General features: G+C 24.1%; 2 protein-coding genes across 5 annotated transcripts; one reads left to right on the top strand and one right to left on the bottom strand.

The window, feature by feature from the left end:
- Positions 1 to 935: 935 nt before the first annotated feature.
- Positions 936 to 24,588, top strand: LOC126894117 (rabankyrin-5). Of its 2 annotated transcripts, none has more exons than XM_050664883.1 (22): positions 936 to 1,128; positions 1,592 to 1,796; positions 2,908 to 3,017; positions 3,079 to 3,223; positions 4,915 to 5,038; positions 5,112 to 5,261; positions 18,256 to 18,626; positions 19,592 to 19,799; positions 19,868 to 19,981; positions 20,177 to 20,396; positions 20,454 to 20,585; positions 20,726 to 20,846; positions 20,927 to 21,100; positions 21,186 to 21,299; positions 21,363 to 21,519; positions 21,727 to 21,927; positions 22,038 to 22,232; positions 22,306 to 22,426; positions 22,493 to 22,717; positions 23,977 to 24,115; positions 24,189 to 24,290; positions 24,352 to 24,588. In XM_050664883.1, coding segments are annotated over exons 1-22 (3,357 nt in total). In that variant the 5' UTR covers positions 936 to 1,100; the 3' UTR covers positions 24,353 to 24,588. The 2 variants fall into 2 exon arrangements, with proteins under 2 accessions (XP_050520840.1, XP_050520834.1); XM_050664877.1 differs by having other exon boundaries at positions 938 to 1,128; positions 24,380 to 24,588.
- LOC126894349 (uncharacterized) lies at positions 6,088 to 9,238 on the bottom strand. 3 transcript variants are annotated; one of them, XM_050665299.1, is made up of 3 exons: positions 8,828 to 9,032; positions 6,788 to 7,002; positions 6,088 to 6,712 (listed from the first exon to the last, which is right to left on the bottom strand). In XM_050665299.1, exons 1-3 carry the CDS (start codon positions 8,881 to 8,883, stop codon positions 6,408 to 6,410), a joined length of 576 nt encoding a protein of 191 aa, XP_050521256.1. In that variant the 5' UTR covers positions 8,884 to 9,032; the 3' UTR covers positions 6,088 to 6,407. The 3 variants fall into 3 exon arrangements, with proteins under 3 accessions (XP_050521256.1, XP_050521271.1, XP_050521264.1); XM_050665314.1 differs by lacking the exon at positions 8,828 to 9,032 and adding an exon at positions 9,039 to 9,238 and having other exon boundaries at positions 6,089 to 6,712; positions 6,788 to 6,961; XM_050665307.1 differs by having other exon boundaries at positions 6,091 to 6,712; positions 6,788 to 6,961.
- Positions 24,589 to 26,163: the final 1,575 nt, after the last annotated feature.

The following is a 26,163-nucleotide window of genomic DNA, read 5'->3' on the forward strand; positions in this document are numbered from 1 at the left end:
TCAGTAAATATAAGAAATCTGTGTTATATTTTAAAACCCATTTCTCCTTAAATGCATCTGCAAAATAGGTTTTAGTTACTGCATATATTAGTAAAGCAAGTATGTCGAATTAAAGACTTAGCGAACTATACGTGTAATACATTTACATCTAAAATGAGTAGAGGAAAATAATTTTCCTCCATTCTTGCAATAGTTTAATGAACTGACGAAATCAAACTCCTAAACATAATTCAAAATCTCGCTATTGAAAAAATTTTTGGTAGAATTAAGATGTTTTATTAAACTACAATGTATTGTTTGTTTGTGTGAGCAATTATGAACAGTTGTACAACCGATTTAATTAATTATGAATAATACAAGTTTTAAAAAATCGATCTCTTAATATTTTGAACAGCACGTGAATAGTTAAATATATCACTAACATTAACATCATAAATGTTTTTTGTACTTTTTGAGTAAAAATATTTGTTTACATGTAGGAAATCATGTGAATATATGTTTGTTATTTCTTAATCTAGTTGTTAGGCAGTGCACACTAGTAATGTTGAGACAGATAGATTGGTTCAATCCAATGAGAAGTTAAAATTTGACGGTCCATTAAGTAAAATTAAGAACAGGTCATCGAGAATATCCCGGTGAACTAAATTGCCCCCGGAATATTGAAAACATATATTTTTGTTCATCCTAACTGGTTCAAATGCCAAGGCAAATTAACTGTAAAATTAGGATTATTTCTTAAAGATAATGATTTTCTAATAAAAAAATTTTCAATAATATTTATCCCCAAATAAAATTTACTTTCTCACAGTCATTCTTAAATTCCCAACTATTTTTCTTGTTATTCATTAATAAATTACAGGCTAGTGATTACGCGCTGTTCTTATCATATTTTAATAATTTAAATTTGAGCACAGTACATTAAACTTGTGGTAGATACCATTAACCGTTCTTGATATTAATCAGTAAATTTGGAATTTTATATCCGTTCATCTAACCTGCACACATTTTAATTAATCTCAGAAATTAGAAACCTTTAATTTTAAAAATTGATGACTAATGTGACCGATTGATTAAACTACAAATTATAATAATAGTTAAGGATGCCCAAAGTTGATTCATTTCGAGAAGGTACTTTTTTTAGTAGTCTTGAAATATTGTTTCCCAATACTTTAATTTATTCTTGTTGTTTAAAATGTTAAGAATATACTACGGTTATTAATGTTTTTTAAACTTAAATTTAATTTATAAGCATTGAGTTTTTAGTTAATGTTTATTTAATCTAAATTTTCTGTAATAGAGGTGTTAACACTACATTTAAATACAAATTTGTATTTGATGTTTGTTCTAAGATAATTTATTAAGTGGGAGTTTCCTCTTGAAATATTTAGTTGAAGCAACATTTAAATAATGTTTTTTATTGAAATACTCAATTATAAATATTTTTTTGTCAACTTCAAATTAAATTGTCTTATAAGATAAATATTGGATGAAATAATCTTATTGTTGTTATTTAACATGAGTCTTAACTGTAATAGTTGATATAAATTCAGTTTTATTATTATTTTATATGTTATTATTTTATTTTTCATAGGTATGTCAGGAGATTCTGAAAGACACAAACAACAACAGCATCTTTCTTTACTGAAAGAAGAATATGTTAAATTGCAAGCATATTGCAATGATCTTGAAAAAAAATATGCAACTTTGGCAGCAACTTATGGCGATTGTAATGATAAAAGTTTTGTTTCTAGATTATTAAAAACAGTAACTACATTATACAACAATACCCTTTACAGGTAATTAATATTTTTGTTAACAAATTTAAAAGTTAAAATAAAGTTAGGAAATAGACAGTACATTTTTATGCTATTATACTGAGTAAAATACAGAAAGTTTAAAACACAATAAAAATTGGTATATTGAATTTTATAAAAATATGAAGTGTATTACTTATGGAGTAAGATGGGATTGTGTCATACATTTAATATATATATATTATACATATAGAAATTAATTTTATTGGAATACCAAAAGTGTTATTGATGAATTAATTATACTCATATATCTTACAAAATCGATTAAGGTAAAATTTTTATTAAAAAAACTAATTAGATATTTATTTTTAGACTAAGATTTGTGATTTTTTAATTTAAGTTGAGATTGTACCATATTTTCTCAGTCAAAATGAAAACATATGAATAATATCATACAATAAAATAGGTATTGGCCTAATGTGTATCAATACAACACCCTAGACCAGTGGTCGGCAACCTTTTTTAATTCTCGGGCCACATTTACAAATTAAAAAGAGTTCGCGGGCCAGATAAAAAAAAAATTTATAATTACATTATTTATTATGCAAAAAAATACTATCTAAAACTTAAAATAATAATATGACTTATATAAAATACCCGTACCAAAAACGCAACGTTCAATTATATTTATACAAAATGATATTCAATTAAATTAGTCGATTTAGAATTTAAAGCGGGCTGTATTCAATAGCCACGCGGGCCGGATACGGCCCGCAGGCCGCCGGTTGCCGACTACTGCCCTAGACTATAGATTCTTACCCTATACCATGCTTCTTTTTTAATATGATTTCTGAAAAAATTTAGACACCTGGCTGTTAATCCTTGATGGGTGTGTCAAAGATTTTTTAGATAATTTTTTTAAATTTAAAACAAAGTGAAAAATTAGATTTTAATTTAATTTTGAATTTCAAATTGTAACTAGCAGTTGAAAAAAAGTTAATTTATCTATGTAGGGATTGCATTTTAAAATTTAAAATATGAATTTAAAACTATAAAGTATTAAACTCAAAAAGTCACAAAAATGATTAAAAAATTGTCTATATATATTTTTGTAACAATGTACAATCAGAATTTTAACTACTTTTTTTTTTAGTGATTTAAATATTGCTCTTTCAAATGGTGATGTTCCTGCTCATAAATTTGTATTATCATCACGTAGTGATAATTGGGGAGTTCCAGATCTAACTGAAATTAGTGAGTTAGGTAAGTGATTTAGTAGTGATTTAGTATCTGTTAAGTTTTCAGATATTTTATGCTGTTTTAGACTGGACATCATTTCCTTTGGATGTAGGAAAAGCATTAATAAAGTGGATATACACTGATCAAGTTGATTTTTGCAAAGGCGATAGTTTTACTTTAAGTCTAATGAAAACAGCAGACACATTTCTCTTAGATGATCTTGTTAATAAGTAATTATTTGATTCTTAATACCTAAAAAAATCATTATACTGGATATTCTCTGATAAAATTATTTTAAAATTTAGATTGTCTATATCAAACGTAAAGTTATGTAAAATGTAGTATTGATTTTAAAAAATATATATATCAATTGAGTAGTGCAGCATCAATAGTCTTTAAAAACTAATACAAATACCAAAAATTTTCATTTCTTTGCTCAACAAATTTTTTGTAAAAATAAAATGTTAATTTATTGTTTTACATGATTATATAAGAAGCTACTAATTAATGGCCTGGAATTCTATTTTTTCCTTATTCAGCATTGGTCATTATTATTGAAATACTAAAATTTAAATTATATCTAAAAATAGTATACATATTTTACACAATTATAGAGGTAGCTCAATTATTTTTAAACATAAATTACACTTTTAAAAATATTTATTCCATATTAGATTAAATATGACTTTTAAGTAAGACACAAATATTTTAAATAAGTTATACTTGTATAACTTATACTTTTAAGAAATAAAATTATTAATAAAATCCTTATCCATTAATTTTAAATTAAAAAATTAAGTACATTATGGGATTGATATTAAAAAAATTTTCCTTTTTCTAATCAAATAAATAATTTATTAATTTCATTATTAGCACTAGATCAAAGTTCTTCTAGTATAATATATTACTTTTTTATAGGAATTTCATGTGTTTCAATTTCAATTTCATTTGAAAAAAAAAGAACATAATATTTTTTATTTTAATTTTGTTATTTATACATTTATATTAGTGTGGTCCTTATTTATACTAAGTAATTTTTCTTTTTAAATAAATTTAATGCCAAGTGATCGTAATTTTGTTTTATACAGCATATAGCAATGTTTTATATACTATGAACAAGAAAAGAACTGTCATGCAAATTTAATTTTAAGTTGTGCATATTATAAAAAAAAACATAAGAAATGTCTATTCGAGGGTAATTTGTTATCAGTAGTTTCACTACACACATTATCTATAAGATATATATTAATAATATTTCGTGACATTTTATTATATTTTATGAAACACTACACGCTTTTAGATACACTGAAATTGTAGTACTACGAAAAATTAAATTATTACCTTTTTTTTATGCATATTTTTTTGAAAATATTTCCTTAGATGCAATATTTTTGTGTTGTCAATATTTATAGAAATAAACATTTAAAAAACAAAAAATTATATGTTTTCACTAAAAATAAAATTAAACAGTTTTGATTAGTTAGACTTTGAACTATAAATGTTACAAAAAATTTGTAAAGACCTTTTTTCTTTACATTTTTGTTTACTATATTGTTACATTTATTACATTAATTTTGTGAAATTTTTTTTATTTATAATAATTAAAGAGATATATACAAAAACTAAATTCCTACATCTTTTTTGTCAATTTTCAACCTAGGACGCTCAAAATTCACCATTATTTTCTGTATGCTGTATAGAATGAAATTCCGATTACTTGACATCAAATTTTCAAACTTGCAAAATAAGGCCCACCCTTATGTTTATGTATAAGTTTTCTAAGTAAAATTTGCAATTTAATTTAATTTGTTAAATTATTTAAAATGAAACCTAATGAAAATTTTATGTGCAATTAAAATATTGTTACCCTATTATTATATAATGTATTTAATAATAATTTTAATGAAAATGATTACTGCAGGTGTGAAAAAGCTCTTATGGCTTCTGTTAATGTTAAAAATTGTGTAAAATTCTATACAACTGCCGATGAAATAGGGGCTCATACATTAAAGGAGCATTGCTCAAGTTTAATTTCAGCACATTGGGTATCATATTAAATTTAAAATAAAAATAAAATTATTATAGCTTTTACTAATAAAATATTATTTTAAATTTTAGGATGATTTTACTAGTGATGATTTTGCACATATGTCTGCTCAATTTCTTTATCATATGTTTAAAAGTAAAACTAAGTATCCACTACATTCTGCTGTTCGACTAAGAAGAGAAGATGTAGTTTTTTTGTACATAGTTGAACACAGCTCTCAGGTAAATAAATTATAAATTATTACTTATCATTATATGGAAATAACTTAAGTTCCACCACCATAAAAAATTAATATTCTTTTCAGTGAAGGGCTGATACCCTAAAAAATTTTAGGTGACCTTTTTATTATTTTAACAAATTTTTTTTTTTCAAAAGTTCATAAAAAAACAAAACAATTTATGTATCATTAATTAATTTACAATGAAAACTAATATTGCCTTTTTTTTTTTTTGATATTAACAAAAAAAAATAAGTCATTGCATTTCTAATTATGTTCTTCAATTTTTTTTCAACCGCTTTTATTTTATATTCAATAAAGTGTAAAACTAGCTAAGTTCCAAGCTTAAAAATATAAGTTATCCATTTTTAAATCTCTAAAAAACCTTTATTTAAAACCTAATTCAACCAAATTTTAGATAATTTTTTAATAATTCTTAAGACATTAAATTAAAAGTTTATTGAGTGAATAAGTAGATCTCCCATCTTATTTTTATTAGTATGGCATAGAACTTCTAGCACTTATTTTTGCCTTTCTATTAAAAAAAAAAAAAGTAGTTAGAAAAAAATTATATTACTTAAAACAACTAAAATCAATTTTAAGAAAAATTATCATTTATCATGATAATAAATATTATTTTAATAAAACAGATAAAGCAAATATTGGTGATTAATAAATAACACCAGGTTTGTAATACGTCAGTCTTATTACTTTAGATTGAATTATAATTATTTAAAAATATTTAAGTTTATACAAATAAACTGAAACATTATTTTATTAAAATAAATGACTAAAATTAAATAATAATTAGTAAATCATATACAAAGTATAAATTAATGTATAAAACACAGCCAAGAAATGTCACTTAATGAAACAAAATATTTAATAAGTTTTTCTTATTGTCATATAAATTTATGATAAAAATGATGAATTTTAATAATGTAAAAATATTAATTTGATAAAATTAAAATGTTATAATAGTACACAAATTGATTTATTGAGCTTTCATTATTTATATCTGTTGTTTAACTATTACTCAAACTATGATAGTATATAATTCATTTATTTAAAATCTGTTATATTTTGAAAACCTTTTGAGGTATAATTTTTGTTCCTTTTTTATTCTATATGTTATGTGTTATGTGTTTATTCACATTGCTGGTTGCGTATGAGTTTTAAGAAACCTCATAATGTTATATATTATAATAACTGCTATAGTGTCTGAGTGGTTAGACAAATTATTTACTGGTTGATTAGCTTTATTACATAAATTTTTATCGCAGTAGCAAAATTCTGTATCAGAAGTTCTTAGTTTATCATCATCATCACCGGATAAACATCCACTTTTATATGCATCATATAAAATTTTTGACTCAGCATGCCATTTTCCATCCCTTAAAACTTGATAATCATACTTTTGTGGAGCACATCCTCTTACTGCTCCTTTTACAATTTCTAAAAAATTAGAACTTTTATTTAAAACAAATATTATGCTGTATATAATAATTTTATATGAAAATTTACACTCACTTCCACCAGGCAATTCTAGCTGAAAAGATTTTTTCATACAAAATGTAGAATAAGGACAATGAACCTTAAAATGGTCTGACAAATCAAATTTTGAACATAACTTTGTAGTTTTATTAAGGTATCTCTCTGGAGGATGGACTGTACACTCATAACATTCTATTTCACTTCTAACCACTGCAAAATAAATATCAGAAATTTTATTCAAGATAAAATCTCTGTATAAAAATTTAACTTTAGTTTATTTATTATATTTTAAAACAATAATTAAAAATGTTAATCTAGGTTGATTCTAATTTAATTTTTCATAAGAAAAAACGTAATTTTTGTATTTAAGAATGTGGAAAAACCTATATAGTTAAGAGCAAAACATTTGAAATCTTATAATCTTCTTGCTAGATCCAAAATTATTTTATAAACTTCAATTATTTTTAATAATTTTAAAGCATTGAGTTAAGAGTAAAATTATTTAATATATAGTTACATGTTCTTGATAATAAAATTATATATGTAAATTTGTATGAGTTGTACAAAAGTATGGAAGGACAATTAAAAAATAAGAGTCTGATACCACCTAAATTGCACCTATACTAATAATTATGATTTAGACAAGTTAAGTGCTTACACGAGCCTTTTAGAATTACCTAAATTATTTTTGTAATTTTGGAAACTTTGAATTATTTATTTTTATTAATTAAAAACGAAAAATGTATTTTAATTTCATAATTCTACTAATTTGTACTTATATTCAAAATATAAATGAATTTGAAAAATATAAAAAATTAAAACAATACATCCGAATTATCTTTTTTATCATTTTAATTAAGTATAACAGTTTTCGAAATTAACGACTCGTACTATCTCTACCTCGTATTAGTATAATTGACACGCAACATAGATATAAATTTAATATAATAACGTTGTGTATTCACTAAATAGATGTTTTTATAAAACGTGACTTGGTCACTAATTTTGTGACGCCTTATATATGAAATATTTTGTTTTCGCACGCGTTTTAAATTTTAACCAAATGATAAGTTATAAGAGTTTATAGAAATAGCATAGTATCACAATTTAATCATGTATTATTTGCAATTTTCCTCATCAACAATTTGTTCCTCAATTTGAATATCGTCGTACATTGTCGTTTAAAATGTAAAATATTTAATATTCAAATTAATGAATTTTTAAACTTATTTTTTAATGTTTTTTAATTTTAATCAATTTTGATATTTTTAAATATAAAATAAGTTTAATTATATCAATTGGTTTACATTTAACTATTCATTTTTTGAAAAATATTTATTACGTAATTGTGAATAAAACTTCATCAATGTTATTAGCTGTACAATATGAATTTCTCAAGGTCATTAAAAATGCCTTTTAGTTATTAATGTGCGAGTCAAATTTAAATAAAAATGTATTAATCCAATGAAAATATTGTATTTACTAATTGGGTATCATAATATTCATAGATTTGAAAAAAGCACCTAAATGAACAGTTCTTTGTATTACGCTTTTTAAATTTTTTATGTATTATAAAAAAACTGTTAAAATAAATAATATGACTAATAAACGAAATATGTGTTACATATGTTTATCGAATGCAGTTATAATAGTATGAAAGGTGGAAAAATCTATAATTGACATTGACCGATGGTTTTAACTAACTACANTCTATAATTGTCATTGACCGATGGTTTTAACTAACTACATTTTAAGACTAACGGTACCATCAGATGTGCGTCTTTCTCTCTATCAAAGCTAAATTACAGTTACGTACTTACGTAGTTTTTTTTTAACACGAATTTTGCGGCTTATTTTTTTTTTGTTGCTATTAAAATAATTTCAAAATTACTTTTTGCTATCCGAACTAGTCTATTTTTCATTATTGAATAATTGTAGAATTAAAATAAAATTAATTTAATTAATTATAAAGAAAATTAATATTTTTCTATTATTTATTTCTTTGGTTGCATAGTGTTTACATTTAATTTATTTAAATACTAAAAAATTTGAGTCTCTTACGGTGAATTTACTTACTGCGAGTTAAAAATGTCACAATTATAAATAACCATGTAATGGAAAAGTTTGTACATTGGTTAATTTTCATTATATTAAAAAAGCTATTGAATATTTTTAGACGATAATTTAAAAACTAAATTAATTCCTATTAATTAATGTTATTTTATCACAGTTTCGTTTTATTTTTGCACATTTTCTTTTTTTTTTTTTTTTTTTTTGGAACACTTACTCGAATTAAAATTACATATAAAATATATTATTGTGCATTAAAATTATTTAAATTGGATAAAAATTCTAGTATCGGATAAGTTAGTAAATGATACGCGACACAATTGAAAACGTGTGCTATTTATTTTAACACTACTAACACACGCGCCACATAAAGGCGAGTACATAAAGCAAGTCGGCGACTGTCGGCTGTGATCAACGTTGAAGTTCACAGCCGTTTTGATGCAGCAGTTTCCTTCCTCTTAACTATTCTCTGTTGGTGGGAGTTCAATTTCGTTGATCTACTCTTATTTCAATTCAGAAAATTCTTATTTATAAACAAAAAAAAACTAATTGTGGTGTATCATATTAATTTAGGAGAATAAAATGATAATTTTTCAATGAAAAATGTACTATTTGTTATCATTTCTTTTTTATTTATCTTCCAGAAACTTGCTATAAGTACGCTATTCAACATTTAATAATTCAGCTATTAAATAATTTCATCTATGCAAAATAGCGTTAACCGTATAAATTAATTAAAAATATAAAGGTCTCTTACTTTGATCTTCAAATCAATTTAAATCCAAGGATAAATTTTATTACATTATCATTTTTATTAAACGGTAATTGAATTAATAAAATACAGAACATATTTAATCTACTTAAATTCCTATTACACAAACATGAATACCAAATAATTATATAAATCAACACAGTTTAGTATGAATAAAAAGTTACGATTAGTTATAAAGTTTTTGATTTATTTTAATAAATTATATGTTTATATATTAAGTTAAGTTAATTTTTGGAACTTTAGTTTGTGAAAAATACATATTTTTACTTTAAACAATTCGTCAAAGTTAATTTAATTCGCTAATATTTTATTTTATTGCAATAACAAATAAACTAAATATTTTAAAATCATCCATAATAAAACATTTAGTATAGATACAAATATTTTTTTTATTCGATTATAAAATACATTTAGACTTAAATTAAATTAAACATTAATTAATCGTTAAACTATTTATAATATATTATTTTTTAACGTAGTCTACTAATCCATAGGTAGACATAAAAGGGAAGCATCTCCAGCTAATCATCTCCAAATTAAACAAAAATGCTCTCTTTATAGTCAATTATAAATTCATTGATAAGTTTAAAAAAAATTGAAAATCACTTCTATTTAATCAATTCTGCTCATTGTTTTGATGCAAAATATACATAAATAACTGTGCTAAACAAAATTATCTGTGTTCAAATTTTAATTTTAATTCAATTAAATTCGTAAGAAAAATAAACTCTTTCCATTGAATTTGTACATGAATATATTATTTAGATCAATTATTGACCTAAATATTGTTTGGTCTGTGAAATGTACATGAATTGTTCAAAATGTTCAATATGTTATCAATTAAATTTTGTAAGACACTTCCCGTGTTTATCTTAATTAAAGTTATTGTTTGTTAATTACGCACTTTTTAGATGGATAAATGTTTTTAAGAAATTAAAACTTGATATGTTTAGTTTATAAATGAATCTCTGTTTTTACCGGATAGTGGGTACTAGATTCGTTAGAAACTACTTTCTCCTCGCAAGAAACGCAAAATTCACTACTTATACGTAGTTAGCAACCACTTAAATCTGAGAAAAAATTCGAGCGCACACAAATGTTAGAAAAACAAGGTCAAGTTTATTTCAATAATTACGGTATATTTTTCTAAATGAACTTTAAGAAAATAGTCTTTTTTATTTTTACTTCATAGCATTGTTTAGTATAAAGGCGTTCAATAAGTAAGGAAACGGATTTCTATTTTTCTCATTGTTTGTAAAAATTGATGTGTTTCCTTACTTTTTGAACACGTATAGAAAGAATTTTTAATGATAAAAAATTATTTTTTAATTATTATTAATACAATTATTGGATTAATAATAATTTCCTATAATTCATAAAATTAAATAGCTCTCATAAATTCTTTAAAAATAAAAAAGGATCTAAGTTGATTCATGACCTTTTTTTTTTTTTTGAAAAATTAAACTATACATTTTTTTTAGTCTTAAATAAAATATAATAAATAAAATTATTATCAAGAACTGGGTCAATTATTTGCCAATGAAACGTGCCTAAATTGTTAATTTCTGGATTGATATTAAAAATCTGGAGTTACCTTTATCATTATTATTTATGTGATTTTTGCTTTTACATTTATCTTTCTCATATTGTAAAAACATTTAATGAGAATACAATCTTATTATGAAATAATTTTTTTGTATATATTGTTTTCTAACTACTTGTTCGTAATTTTTTAAGTATTCACTATGTAAACTATTGTGTTTTAAATTTACTGCACAATACGTAATTCTTTCCCTGTAGTCTGTTCTATATTTATTGTGGAACCATTCGTTTATTGTTGTCTAATTAAATATAACAAGTTTTTAACTCTCACAATAATTTTTGTTGCCAGTTTTATATTAAACAAATTTCATATTGATAGTCTCAAAATCCATTTTTATTTGACTAATGAACCATTATCATAAACGGAACTACAACCTAAGCCGGCTGGGTCATAACCCAGGCTATTGACCCCCGTATTAATGTATAAATTTAATGTCATTAGTAAAAAAATTGAATATTAATAATGATTGTAAAAATTATTTAACTATACGTTAAAATGAATATCTAATAATTTCATATATATATAAGTAGCGACTCTACCTCGAGGGCAGCAATTATTGCTGTTTTGTGGTATTTTTAGTATAATTAATATAAGGAATTGCACAGAGGTAGAATAGGGACAATCTCCTTATGGTAAAAACAACTATATGTAGATAAATTTTTATTTTGATCTCAAGAATTAGGTGCAATTTTTCTTATGTAGGCATTATTTCTTAAAAGCGTGCCTAATGAAAAACGAGTTAGATAGAACCAATACATCAAAATAGTATCTGCTTTAATGTGAAAATGTCAATTTTATGTGTCTAACTCGCTTAAAAATGATTGTTTAAAAAGTATAATTATGTTGACAAATGATACTAGGATATATCTGATAAAAATTTTTTTTACGTTCAAAATAGTGGAAATTTAAAATAATCTGCATTACAGTTTTTGTGTCAATGAAATGTTTAAACTGAATGTTTAATTTATTATTTTTATAATTATTTATCAAATAATAATTATAATTATTAGTTTTTAATATATCTTATTACTTTAAAATTATACATTTGTTTTGACTGATTGGATAATTTGATTAGAAAAATTTTGTAAGCAAATTTTAAAACGATGATGCTATATTATTTCATATAAATTGATTAAAGAAACACAATAAACTTGGTCTCACTAAATTAATTTTGATCTCATTAAATCGTAGTGACGAATTACTATAAATAATGTTTAGCTTAGTTATGAAACATCAAATTTGAAAAACAATTTTTCATAAAATATTTTTTAGTTTAAACTTGAACCTAACGAGATGTGATGATGGGTACTACTTTTAATAGAATAAAATATTTACTTGAAGCTAAATAATAATTATTTATACTTGAGACTAATTTTTATTAAAAAATTACAGTGTCCGTACCTTTTTATTAATGAGCTCATTAGTTTTATAATAAATATATTTTTATTATATCTGTTACTTAAAATCAAGCTGTGTCACAGTGTTAATCCGTATTAAGTACACTACTATTAAATATGTAGCTAATTATTTATTTTTTGGTATAGCTATATTTGATGTACCCCCTCTCAGTTGTAAGTAACATCCGTAATTTAAAAATCACTTAAAGTATTTGAATGGAATTTATACAGCTTATTTAAAGTATAAAAACTAGTGCCTGATTGAAGGATTTTTTTTTAATTAAAATTATATTTTTTATAAGCAATAAACTAGTAGTCTTCTCCTTGAAAATCCGTAAATAAATTATCATGGGCTGCCATTTTGTTTATTTTCAAAAAAACAAAAAAAATTTCGATTAGGCACTAAACTATCGATTTTTTTTTTTTTTGGTTTATTCTATATGATAATATTTTATCATAGTTACCTCAAAGCATGACTTTTATGAGGGGACGCAACAAATATAAACATTAATTATGCAATATATATATATATTAAATAAAGTTAATACATATTTTAATAACTTTATATTATTTTTTATAAAAAATTGTGTTAAATGTTCATTTTTTTAGCTCTTTGACTTCCCTAACTTACTAAATTCCTATTATGGTAATCAAATTAAATTAATTAACATATGGTTTATAACGACTAAAGGACAGTTCGTTATAAAGTTTTTTTATGGTAATTTTTGTTACTAATTATTGATATCTTTAGAAATTAGCAAATTAATTTTGTTAATCGCACAAATGTTTTAATGGTAATGTGTATTAGTAAATTAATTCAAACTATTTACAAAATCTATTATATTTTATTTAAATACAAGTATAATACTAGTTTGGCTATATAAATATATTAGCTTATCATCAATTATAAAACAATTGTACTTAAATGATAATGAGTTTTTCAATAATCAAATGCACATAAACGTTATGTGTGTCAATTATAATATATACTATATATATATACTGAATCATAAAGTTATTTAATATATACCTTGTGTATTTACAAGGAACACTATTTATACTTTTTGTGTTAAATGTTTTATTAACAGTTATAAAGCTGTTAAGGATCCTTAATCTGACATAATTATTTAGCTTTCATCACGTTTATCATTTTACGTGTTTTTACATTTCCTGCATAGTTATCAGCATTGATTACTCCAAAACTATGAATAACAATTCTGATAATTTTTTTAGTTTATAATTATAATTATTTTTTAAATTGTTTTCATTTTTATTCCCTATAATTTATTTACTCATTTTTCGAGTTATAAAGTCTGTATAACTTAAATATAAAATATTTTTAAACTCTTTTTGACTTATTTGTATTATCATTACTGATAACATGGTTTATTTTTTTTATTAAAGGAAGACTTTTAATTTCGTTATAAAACTAAACTAATTATATCTTATTAGAATAAAGTCGACTTAAACTGTTATAAAATTAAAGATTCCGAATTTTAAATAACAATCTTGCTATCGCGCCATTCGTTGACATAAGTAAAGGTCAAAATAATTTTCATTTTATAATTGTGATCCATTTGACATTGCAAAAATTGTGTATGTTTAGCGAGACCTTGATTTTACTTTAATAAAGTTCATTGCCAGCTCTAGATTGACATTGCTTTATGTAAATTACCAAAAGATCATTCTCTTGTATAATTTTTTAAAAGGAGAATATTTGTATAATTAACCATATAGCTAAATAGTCGGCATATTTATTATACGTTATACAATTTCCCATTTTTTCAATCATATAATGTATCCTACTATGAAGCAAAACTGGCTTAAGTAAACGGCGACCCATGCTAAAATTGTTTTTAAAATATATTTTTACATGTAAAATAAACGAGTTGGCGCCTCTTTTTAGCAAAGGCATTATTGACATTACGAGCGATTGCTTAGTTTAATTTGCGCCGCATACGTTGGAACACGTTGAAAAAAAATTTGTTCTGTTCCTTAACGTTTTGCAAAAACTCAATCTTATTTCATAAGAATAAAAAAAGTTAAAGCCATCTGAAAGGATATAAGAGGAAAATCCCAATAGTCTATTCAATAGTTCTATTTTTATACATTTTTCTGGAGAGTAAAAAGAAATTTGAAATTTCTATCCCTTTAAAAGAATAGGGCATTTGAATAAACCATTTAAAATATCATTATATATGTAAAAATGTATACGAATAATTCTGAAACATATTTATTCAAATAAAAATGTATTATTAAAATAAATCTGATTTAAATATTATAATTAGTAGCAGTATTTATTATTTTTTCTTAATTAATTATATTAGAAAATCATTCAAATAAATATTCGAATAATTATCTAAATGAATATTTGCCCAACGCTGTCTTTTAATAGTAAAACAAAAATAGACCTTTCAATATTAGCAAAATAAAAACGCTTTTCACTGAAAAGATATCATAATTTGATACTGCTGCCAATGGAATCGAACCATAAAATCAATACCAAAAAAACCCAGCACAGGGGGGACGCGGCACAGTGGTGACGTGGCATAGTTGGATCAAGTATAATGATATCTGACAGTGATTAAAATCACTATCAAAAAAAAAAACGCTTCGATGCAAATCTTTAGATAGTGTTTAATTTTAAAAAATTGGTGGATTATTCCAAAAGCTTCATAAACTGCTAGTTCCTTATTAATATCCTGATTAAGATAAAGTATGTCGAATGAAAAAGGGATTATTAAAAAATAGTATTTCCCATAAAAAAATAATGTTTATCCATACACTTTTAAATATGTCATAGCATTTTAAAGTTAAAAATGTAAAAAATAAAATCGAGAATTTTCACATAATAATAGCATTTGGTAGCCATTTTCACCGTGAAGATAAAATAAAGTCCGAAATTTTTTTTTCGCATAATAAAGTAGATTACATTAACTTTAATTTAAGATATAAATAAAAGTGTCAGACTTTCCGGAACAGTTTCAAAATTTAAGTTGAAAAAGTAAATTTTTTGTGAAAAAGTTGTCATTTTAAATCCCCCCTTGTGGGCAGGTTAAGGGTTAAATTTATGAAAAAAATATACCAAATGAAAGGTAATGATATTATGCATCTATATAAAAAAGAATTATATTGATATGTTCATTTTTGAAAAAGTTATGGCACTTTTAAGTAAAAAAAATTGAAAAAATTTCGAAAATTAGCGATTTTTAAATTTGTAATTTTTTTGGAGGTTTCCCCCATTTACGGGGAACGAGGGAATTTTTTTCAATTTTTAAGGGTAATGTCTTCGACTAGATACGATTTGTGATCTTTTGACGTATCATTGAAAGAAATCGGTTCGGTGAGAGCTGAGAAAAAGTGGTAACAGACACAAAAAATAAAATAAAAATAAAAATAAACACATCTTAGTAAAACCAATACCTTTTCAGCTTCGCATCGAAGGTAAAAATATACTTTTATCGTTTGAAAAAAAAATAGTTTTTTTTTACTATTTAATATTATACAAATTATTAAGGTAAAAGATATAATGCTGCATCCTGTAAATATTAATCACTACAGATCTAGTGTAACACTAACTAGTATTCAACCAATTGATGTAAAATGTTGTGTATAAACAATAGCAGAATGAATTATGACAATTGATAACAAACTCGATATTTATGTAATTTTTATTAAAATAGCTCATTGATTAATTGCATTTATTGTTAAACATTGATGCGTTATATTAGTTCCATATGTTTTATTAAATTTAATAGTGCAATATACTTATTGTACAATGTATGTACTTAAGAATAATTATTATCTTTTATTATAAATATTTTTCATATTTGATTTTATTCAATATTTTTCGGTATTCTTCTCTTAAATATACAGTTGAGCCACGATGATATAACAAATTAAATCCAATAACTTTTTATCCCATTATCATTTCGTTGAAAATTTTAAGTAATAATTCCCTTCTTAGACTACATTTTACTCAATTTTTTTTATTAATTATCACTAATAAGAAAAAAATAAAATTGAAAAATCTAATTTTTTTAATTTGAAATAGTCTTTTCCTTACAAAAAATTTTGATAACATTTTTAGACAAGCATTTTAATACTTATCTTAAAATTATTATCAACCTATTAAAATATTTTGTAAAAAAACTTAAACTTAAGTAAAGTTTTTAAAATGTTTTTTTAGTTATTAGAAAAAATCAACAGTTTAAGTCAAAACTAATGCAACTCTTACAATTTTTTTATAATTTTTACTTCATGGATTTATAAAACGTTTCAAAACATCTAAATATTATTTCATCATCAGTATAATCATTAATTTTGTCAATAAAACTTATTTTTTCTATTCGGATATTCATGTTAGCAACGTTTTGAACTTTCATCATTATTTAAATTTTTTTACGTTATTCACAGCTTTTATCTAATTTTTAACAGTTAAATAATTATATTAATTAATATTTTCGAGAAGAATTGGAAGTTGTAAAAACAGTTATAGAAATGAATGTTGATAGAAAAAAAGCTAGAGGAAGACCAAAAAAGTGATGGATGTAATTGAATGCGATATGATGACAGTTGATGTGAACGTAGATGATGTAGATCATGTCAAGTGTCAAGTTTAGGATAAGGGATGCCCGACCTCAAGTAGTTGGGATTAAGGCGAGGAAAAATAAGAAATAAAAATATTAATTAATTAATCATCAGATCTCTAGACTAAGCATTATATTAAAACACAACTGTATATTTACTTTTAACTGCACTTTATAAATATTAAAATTTACAATTTAATACAATCAAGTAAGTTTTGAAAACTACAACAACGCTTTTCATGTGATTACATTAAATAAACATCATGATTATTAGTTAGCGTAGTTCATTGATATTAACTGAATATAGTAAACGTGAATACTATTCTAATTTCGAATATATAATTTAATGTTATGAATATACAATTTTAGCGTTGTAGCATTAATCAAACATTAATTATTATAAAAACTAATTCTTTTACAATAAAAATAAAATTTGATAAATATTTTTTATCATGATTTGTCTTTTTTTATTCCTATATTAAACATTTGAAATAATGTATCTCTACACATATTTGTCGATGTTCCTTATCAAAAAATCTTAATATTTCATACAAACTAATGACCTTTTAGTTCGAACACATTAATTTTTCAGTTAAAACTTTTATTTTGTTTTTAATGTAAAATGATAAAAAAAAAAAAAAATAGGTCAATCAATATTTAACAATAATTAAGCATTATTAAAAATTAAAAACATTTCTAATTAAGCTCCTTTTCTTTTTTTGTTACACGTTCAAGTAGTGTTACTTTATTTATGAAAATGACATTACTTATGTTTAAAATGTTTTTTATTATTAAATCAAAATTATGTTTCTTAAAAAATAACAAATAGAAAACAAAAGGTTTAGATGACCTTATTGATGTTAAAAATGGTAAGGATGTGGTGGTGTAAAGTTCCCAACTGTTTTGCAATTTTAAGACATTATCAAGAAATCTCCCTCCTCATGACAATTACCAATATACTGTTTTAGTTGGGGCCTAATGAAAATTATATCTTTGAGGCCAACACTATCACCTATTATACATAATATCATTTTTATCAAGTATTATAATAAGTAATAAACAATTTTTTTCAGTTGACAATAAAAATCAATGAGCTTGATTACAAAGGTGATTCGGCATTAGATCTAGCTTTACGTGATCATCAAACAAGTATTGGAGAAATGTTATGTGAAAATCAAGCAGATTTAGATCTACGTGACCGTAATGGTTATACATTATTACATTTAGCTGTTCAAAGAGGTGATTCGTACGCTGCTAACTTTTTATTGTCCCATGGTGCTTCAGTTAGTACAGTTACTCCGGATCAAGGAAATTCAGCTTTACACCTTATTGCAAGTTCTTCTCCTCATTCAGAAAGTAGTGAAACTGCTGCTGCCATGACTGCTGTAGCAAGATCTCTTCTTCATTCTGGACTTGATCCAAATTTACCAAATAGCAAAGGATTGTTAGTAATAGCATATTACTATATTAATTATTAATTTGTTAGTAATTGACATAAACAGGATTTTGTTCTGCAATAAACTGAAATAAATTAAAAATTTTACATGATCCCATCCAAAAAAAAGAAAATTGTGTCTTTATCATTTTAATATTGTTATTTTGAGGATATTTGTACACATCAATCCATATTAATTTTTTCTTATTACATAAAAAATTACAATATTTAAAGAAAAACTACAATACTATTTCTATAAACACCTAAACTGATCATATTGAATTATTTTCACTTTCCTCAATCATTTTAAAATCTTCAAATTATTTTTATAATATTAAATAATAAACATAAACTTAGAGTTATGATATCAAATATATTAATATTTACTGAAATAATTTGTAAGGAATTAATATATTTTTATATAGTTTTATGTAAATATTTTACTATTTAAGTAGATTTTTTTACTATAATTAATTAAATCGTTAAAACTAAGAACATATTCAGAATTAGTGCAAAAAACCTATCTAAAACTTTTAAAAAATTTTATTAACATTCCATGACCAAAATTTAGCCAAGTGTGTTTTCATTGCAATATATTGTCTATCAATGTTTATTATTTTTTAAAAATGCCTTTTTTTTACCAAATCATAATTTTGATATATTTTTCTAAACTTCTGGATTTGAGTTTTTTTTTTTTGGCTATAATATGTTCAACTATATTAAATTTTTTTCCTTTGACATATAGATCATTAAAGAAAAAACACATCATGGTAAAATTAATACCTTTTCAGCTTCGAATTATAGCAAAAATATATTACATTTTTTATGAAATAGAATTAAATTAGTTTTATACCATATCATATACTTTCTAATTTTTTATTTCCATTTCAAAACTAAGAATTTTATTTATTAAAATTTAGAATGCTATTAAATTTTATTTTGTTTGTATTTTTAATTGTTAATTTTTTTTCTAGTACACCTCTTCATTTAGCTGTACTTGTTCAAAATGATGATATACTAACACTATTATTGGAGCAAACTCAATCAGGAAAAATTAATTTAAATTCTCAAACAATAGATGATCATACTCCTTTATATTATGCGTTGATTAATACATTGAAGCTAACAAATGAAGATAGTTTTGCTTCACGATTGGTTAAAGCGGGTGCCAATCCTAATCCAGTAATATCCATGAATAATTTAAACTTAATTAATTAATAACTAAATGTAAAAAATATCAATTATTTTAGATATATAGAAGAACATCTGACTCTATGCTTCATATAGTAGCTGAAGAAGGTCTTGAAGAAGCAGCTCTTTTTATAACATCCCATTGCAATAATATAAACTATACTAACAGAAAAGTATATATTATTTAAAAACATGTATTATCTTTCCACAATTACCTTGTATTATAAATATAAAATTTAATCCTACCTACTTCTCTTTTAATCCTTTCACTCATTTTCACTATAATTTTCATATAAAAATTTTAGACATAAATGAATTACTTATAAATAAAAATAATACTACTATAAATCTAATTTTAATTTTTACAGGGAGAAAGTGCTTTACATATTGCATGTAAAAAAGGATTATCTCGATTAGTTCGCCGATTACTTGAATTTCAAGCAAATCCTAATTTACAGACATTACCCCCTGATAGCATCATATTAAGTGCTGATGATGGCTTACAAACTTCATATAGACTTTCACCTTTGCATACAGCTATTATTCATAAGCAAGAAGGCGCTGTAAATGCTATTTTACATCATCACAGTATGTACATATTATTTGAGCTAAATTTCTGATTTTTATCATCTGTTATTTTTTTAGATACAATTTTGGCTGAACCCAAACCAGATTTTTCTCCTGTTAATTTAAACTTAAGAGATTCTTTAGGAGATACACCTTTATCCTTAGCTTTAAAATCTGATATGCAACATATAGTTCCCGATCTTATTGCAGGTACTATTTTTTTGTCTTATTACCAAGTTTTAATATTATTAATTTTAATAATAAAATTTGTTGGTATAGTTAGTTATAATTTATAATTATATGTTGGTATAGTTAGTTATAATTATATAAAATATTATATCATTATGAAGGTGGAGCTGATATAGATATGAGAAATGGTGAAGGCATGACCCTTCTTCATCAAGCAATTTTAAAAGGAGATGATAAAACTGCATTGTATTTAGTAAAACAAGGGTCTAATTTTGATACAAAGTAATATTCATTATCATTAACTGATAATTTTATTTCAATTTGTAAAATGTTTTTAACATTTAACTAGCAATTTTTTTTAGAACTCAAGATGATCAAACACCATTGGAATTAGCTACAGTTGGTGGTCAAAACATTGTTATTGAAGAGCTATGCAAACGGGGAGTTGATATGACTATACCAGCTTCAAATGGTGATCCAATTCTTTGGCTAGCTTTGACTGCTGAACAAGAAGATATTGCATCTACTCTTGTGAAGTAAGTTATAAAGCTTATACTTAAGAAGATTTTATTATAATCATATATAAATAACGTCACTTAATTATTTTTATACATTTTTTAGGTATGGCATTGATACAGATTCCTGGAGTGAAGGTCCAGAAAGCTGTTTACAAACACTCTTACATCGAGCAATTGATGAAAATTCTGAAAATGCTGCTCGTTTTTTAATACGCAGGTAAAAAATTAGTACAAATTACATATGATTATAGTTTATGTTTATTATTTATCTGTTTTTCAGTGGCTGTGACATAAATAGTCCACGAAAACCTGGACCAGGTGGCCGAGGTGGTGAAGAATCAAAAGATCTATCCTCTCCACTTCACTTATGTTGTCACTGGGGTTTACAAAATGTTGTTCAAACATTATTAGAACATGGTGCTAATGTTAATGCATGGGTAAATAACTACTATATTATAATATTAATAAGTAAATAGATTAAACTAGTCTGAAAATTAAATGGATCCACTAATACTCAGTAGTATAATAATACACTTTTTTACTAGAATGATTTTTTTCTTTTTAATTATTGATCAATTTCATAAAATAGTTTTTAAAAAAAATTAAATATATTTTAAGTTTTTCTAGTTAAAATTTTTTTATAGGATGCAGAGCATAAGACGCCATTACATGTTGCTATTAAAAACCAACATAGCGGCATAATAACATTGTTATTATGTCATCCATCAATTGATTTAACCAAGAGAGATCGTACTGGACTTACTCCATTTGCTGCTGCTTTAACATGTCGAAATGACAAAGCTGCTCGTTCAATACTAGATAAATTACCAGCAGCTGCTGAACAAGTGAGTTTTATCAGAAAATAATTATATTAGCTAAAATTACTTTATAATTATACAATTTCTATTTCATTTAATGTTTTATTATTATTATTATTATTTTAATGTACCATTAGTTTGACAACAAAGGATGCAATTTTTTACACATGGCAATTCAAAATGGAGACATTGAAAGTGTTTTATTTCTGCTGTCTGTTAATGTTGACGTTAATTCTCGAGTTCAAAATGAATTACAAACAACACCTTTACATTTAGCAGCTGCATCTGGTAATGAAATGTTGGTTCGCAGTATTATTTTGGCTGGTGCTAGGGTATGATTTATTTATCATAAAATACTCATATTTTTGTTCTAAACTATACAATATACTGATTATTGATTTTCAGGTTAATGATCAAGACACTATGAAGAGAACAGCATTACATATAGCTAGCGAGACTGGCCATGCCCCTATAATATCTGCTTTATTAACAAACAATGCTAATTTTGATGCAGTTGACTGTGAAGGTAAATTATTAATCTTTATTCATTTTTATAATTGAATAACTAAAAAATTATTTAAATTAACTACAGGTCAAAATGCTTTACACATTGCTTGCCGTGAGGGACATTTAAGTGTAGTACAAACATTGTTAGGAGAATCACAAATAAATGCTGAAGCTTTAACTTTAAAAGGCCGTAATCCTTTACATGAACTAGCTAAATATAGTAAGGAAAGTGCTGCAGCAATTTGTGAAGTATTTTTAGAATACATGCCCAAGTATCCACTAGAAGTACAAGACGGGGAAGGAAACACTGGTAAATAATTAATATCTTAAATATTTTTGACTATAATTAAATTATTTTGGAAAGGTTTTTATATAACTAGTATGTAATACTTTAGTTGATACAGTGAAAGCTTTATGCCTTTTAATTTAATATTTAAGAATTCTTATGACACTTTTTAAGAATAATCAATGATCCATTACAATAACTAGCTATCTCTATTTTATGAAATTGTTTAAAAGATACAAACTAAATAATTAGAGTTTTAAACTTTACATATTAGCTTTTATAGAAAGCAAATATGTTCAGTAGTTACACCAAACGGTTGAAAATAAATTTCTCTTCTTCTTTCTTCTTTCTTCTTTTACCTCGCCTTATTCCTAACTATTTGGGGTCAGGAATCCCTTATCTTAAACTTCCATTTGACACGATCTCCCATATCATCTACATTCACATCAACCGGCCTCATATCACATTCAATAACATCCCTCCATCTCTTTTTTAGTTTTCCTCTACCTCTTCTTCCTTCAACATAAATTTCTATAACCTAAGTCTATTTTCTCCCTTATCTATGATTGGCGCTACACCTATACTCTCTTAAACGTTTGTTCCTTATCCTATCTTCTCTAGTCACTCCACTCATCCATATAATCATTCTCATTTTCTGTTCTATTCTCTTATCAACCATCCTGTACTCTGAACAATACATCATAACTGGTCTCGCTACAGTCTTATAGAACTTACCTTTCAGTTTATTGAAATTTTCTTATCGCATAACATACCAGACGCTTCTATCCACTTCAACCACCTGTACTTAATCCTGTGTCTTACATCCTCATCATTGCCACAGTTTTTTTGAACAACTGATCCTAAATACTTAAGTTATATAATGTTTTTCCCTCTTTCTAAAATAAGTATTAATCACAGAATTCTTCCTACTAAAACCATACTATGTACTCTTTCATATCCTCTCTTCTCATTACATACATGTCTATTCATATCTCAGACTATCACTGCATTCTCATTACCAGGTATTCCTTACATCACCTTATCTATCTTTCTCCAAAACACTTCCTCATCTATTTCATCACATCCTACTTGTGGTACATTGTGGTTGAAAATATAATTCTCTATCAAAAAATATTAAAAAGCAAATTTCAAAAAAATTAAGATAATTGGTTATTGAACTAGACAGTTTTAAAGAGTAAACAAATAAAAAGAATAATCTATTACATTTTTTATTAAATTTGCTTTCAAATTTTAAAAATTTTATTTATTGTGTTTTGTTGTAGCTCTTTTATTGGCCTACGTTAAAGGAAATGGGAATTTGTGTAGAACACTAGTAAAAGCAGGTGCTTGTATTGGAGCAATGAACAATGAAGGAATCACTATATTTAATTGTCAAATGGCAACTACTCAATTACTGTCTAGGTAAACATATAAATAATACTATTTAATATCATTATGTATAATGTTTTAATGATTAATGTATTTTTACAATTAGATTACTTGATAGTTTAACCAAAGAACCACCTTGGGTGGAAGGATGTGAAGTTTGTCAGGAGTGTGGATTAAAATTTGGGTTTACAATGAGGAAACATCATTGGTAATACACATTGATGTTAAAAATATTAATTTTTTAATTAATTAAAATAATTTTCTTTTAGAGTTAAAAAAAATACTTTTATTTTATAGTCGGCATTGTGGTAGAATGTTGTGTAGCAAGTGTTCTGGCCAAGAAGTTCCTATTATTAAATATGGACTAGTTAAACCAGTGAGAGTTTGTGTATCTTGTTTTCAAGTTTTACAAGGAGCATAATTTTAAAGAAAATTATAATTGTATATTCTTAAGCTTAATAAAATAATATTTCATTAAATAAAAAAGTTTTATGAATTAAAATGAACTATTATTTGTTGGCATTTGTTTAGGTACTAAAACAAAAAAAATATGTTAAATTTTTTCCTTATTATTATTATATATATATATATTTATTTATTTATATTAATTTAAGGCACATATTTTAATATTCAATTATTTATATTCATTTTTTTTCAATTTAATTCTTATTTATTTATATTTTTGTAACTGTTTATTATTGTTGTTAACCACATGTAATCATATATAACCTTAATTATTTTTTATACCACAATATTATTTTTGTTTATGTTTTGAAAGTAGATATAAATAATATAAAAAAATTTTTAATTAAATTTGTAAAATGTTTCATTCATAAAAAATGGCATAAAATGTTAGGTGGGTTCTAACAGGAGATGAAATTTGTCTACCATGGCTTATTTGCAAAAATTGTTGGGGAATATCTATTTTTTTTTTCTAAAAAATTGATTTAATTAACAAAAATATTTATCCTGAAGGTAAAGAAAACCTTGTTAATGTTACATAAAATAGTTACCTGTAATTAGAGTTAGCTGCTTGTTCATAAACAATTTATTAAATATGTATCATTACTATATCTATGTTCTTGTACATATTTACTTTGTTTACTAAAAAAAATCCTTTAGTAAAATTATCAATCATCAATATATGTCCATAAAATTACGTAAAAAAACTTTTTTTTTGATACTTTTTTCTTTCAATAAAAATTATTTTGAAATTTTTAAAAAAATATATTGGGATTATTATGGTTATACATTTGATAATTTTAGGGGGGTTTTCAGTGTACTGGTATTATACTTCTAACTGGTAACTCTGCATAGTTTTGCACTTTAACAGTATATAATAGTTATACTATAACACTATATCCAGTTACATTAAATAACCAGAATAAAATGGTAAAATAGAACCATGTCCACCTACTTTAACAGAAATAAAACACCCAAAATTGTATTGTGACAAAGTATCCTTAACACTCGAGGTTCACAAAATTTAAAAATATATTAAATGATCAGATGAATATGGTAATAAAGTGTAATTGATGGATTGAATTTTTATATTGCAACTAAAACTCAATTCATAATAATTTTAGAAGAAAAGTGAAGGTATAATTTAATTATTTATTTTTATGTTGTATCTTTTTTTCTTATTAAATCTATACATATCTTTGAACTAGAATGAATATAACTGAAGACACTTGTCCCTATCATTTGACATTAATTTTTAAAATAATTATAAGATATATGATATATAATTATAAGATAACTATAATTTTATTTATTGTACTGATAATATTTAAGTATTTGACATTTACCTCAGTATAAATTTCCAGTACAAAACGGGGCCAATCAAGTTATACTCATACTGAGCCTTACCATATTGGTTCATTTACATTTAACATATGAAACATAGTAAAAATACAAATTGTACTCATGAAATAAAGTTTTATTTAATAAGAAAAATATATTTTCCTCGATTTTTGTTGAAAAATTACGCAATTTCGAAATTAGTGTGTTAACAGTAATCATAGATAGTCGAATCTTCTATTATGAGTTATCATTTTATTTTAAATTAACATATCAAAAAT

This window comes from Daktulosphaira vitifoliae, unplaced genomic scaffold, assembly GCF_025091365.1.
Source record: "Daktulosphaira vitifoliae isolate Bord-2020 unplaced genomic scaffold, ASM2509136v1 Scaffold_1, whole genome shotgun sequence".
NCBI classification, from domain to species: domain Eukaryota; kingdom Metazoa; phylum Arthropoda; class Insecta; order Hemiptera; family Phylloxeridae; genus Daktulosphaira; species Daktulosphaira vitifoliae.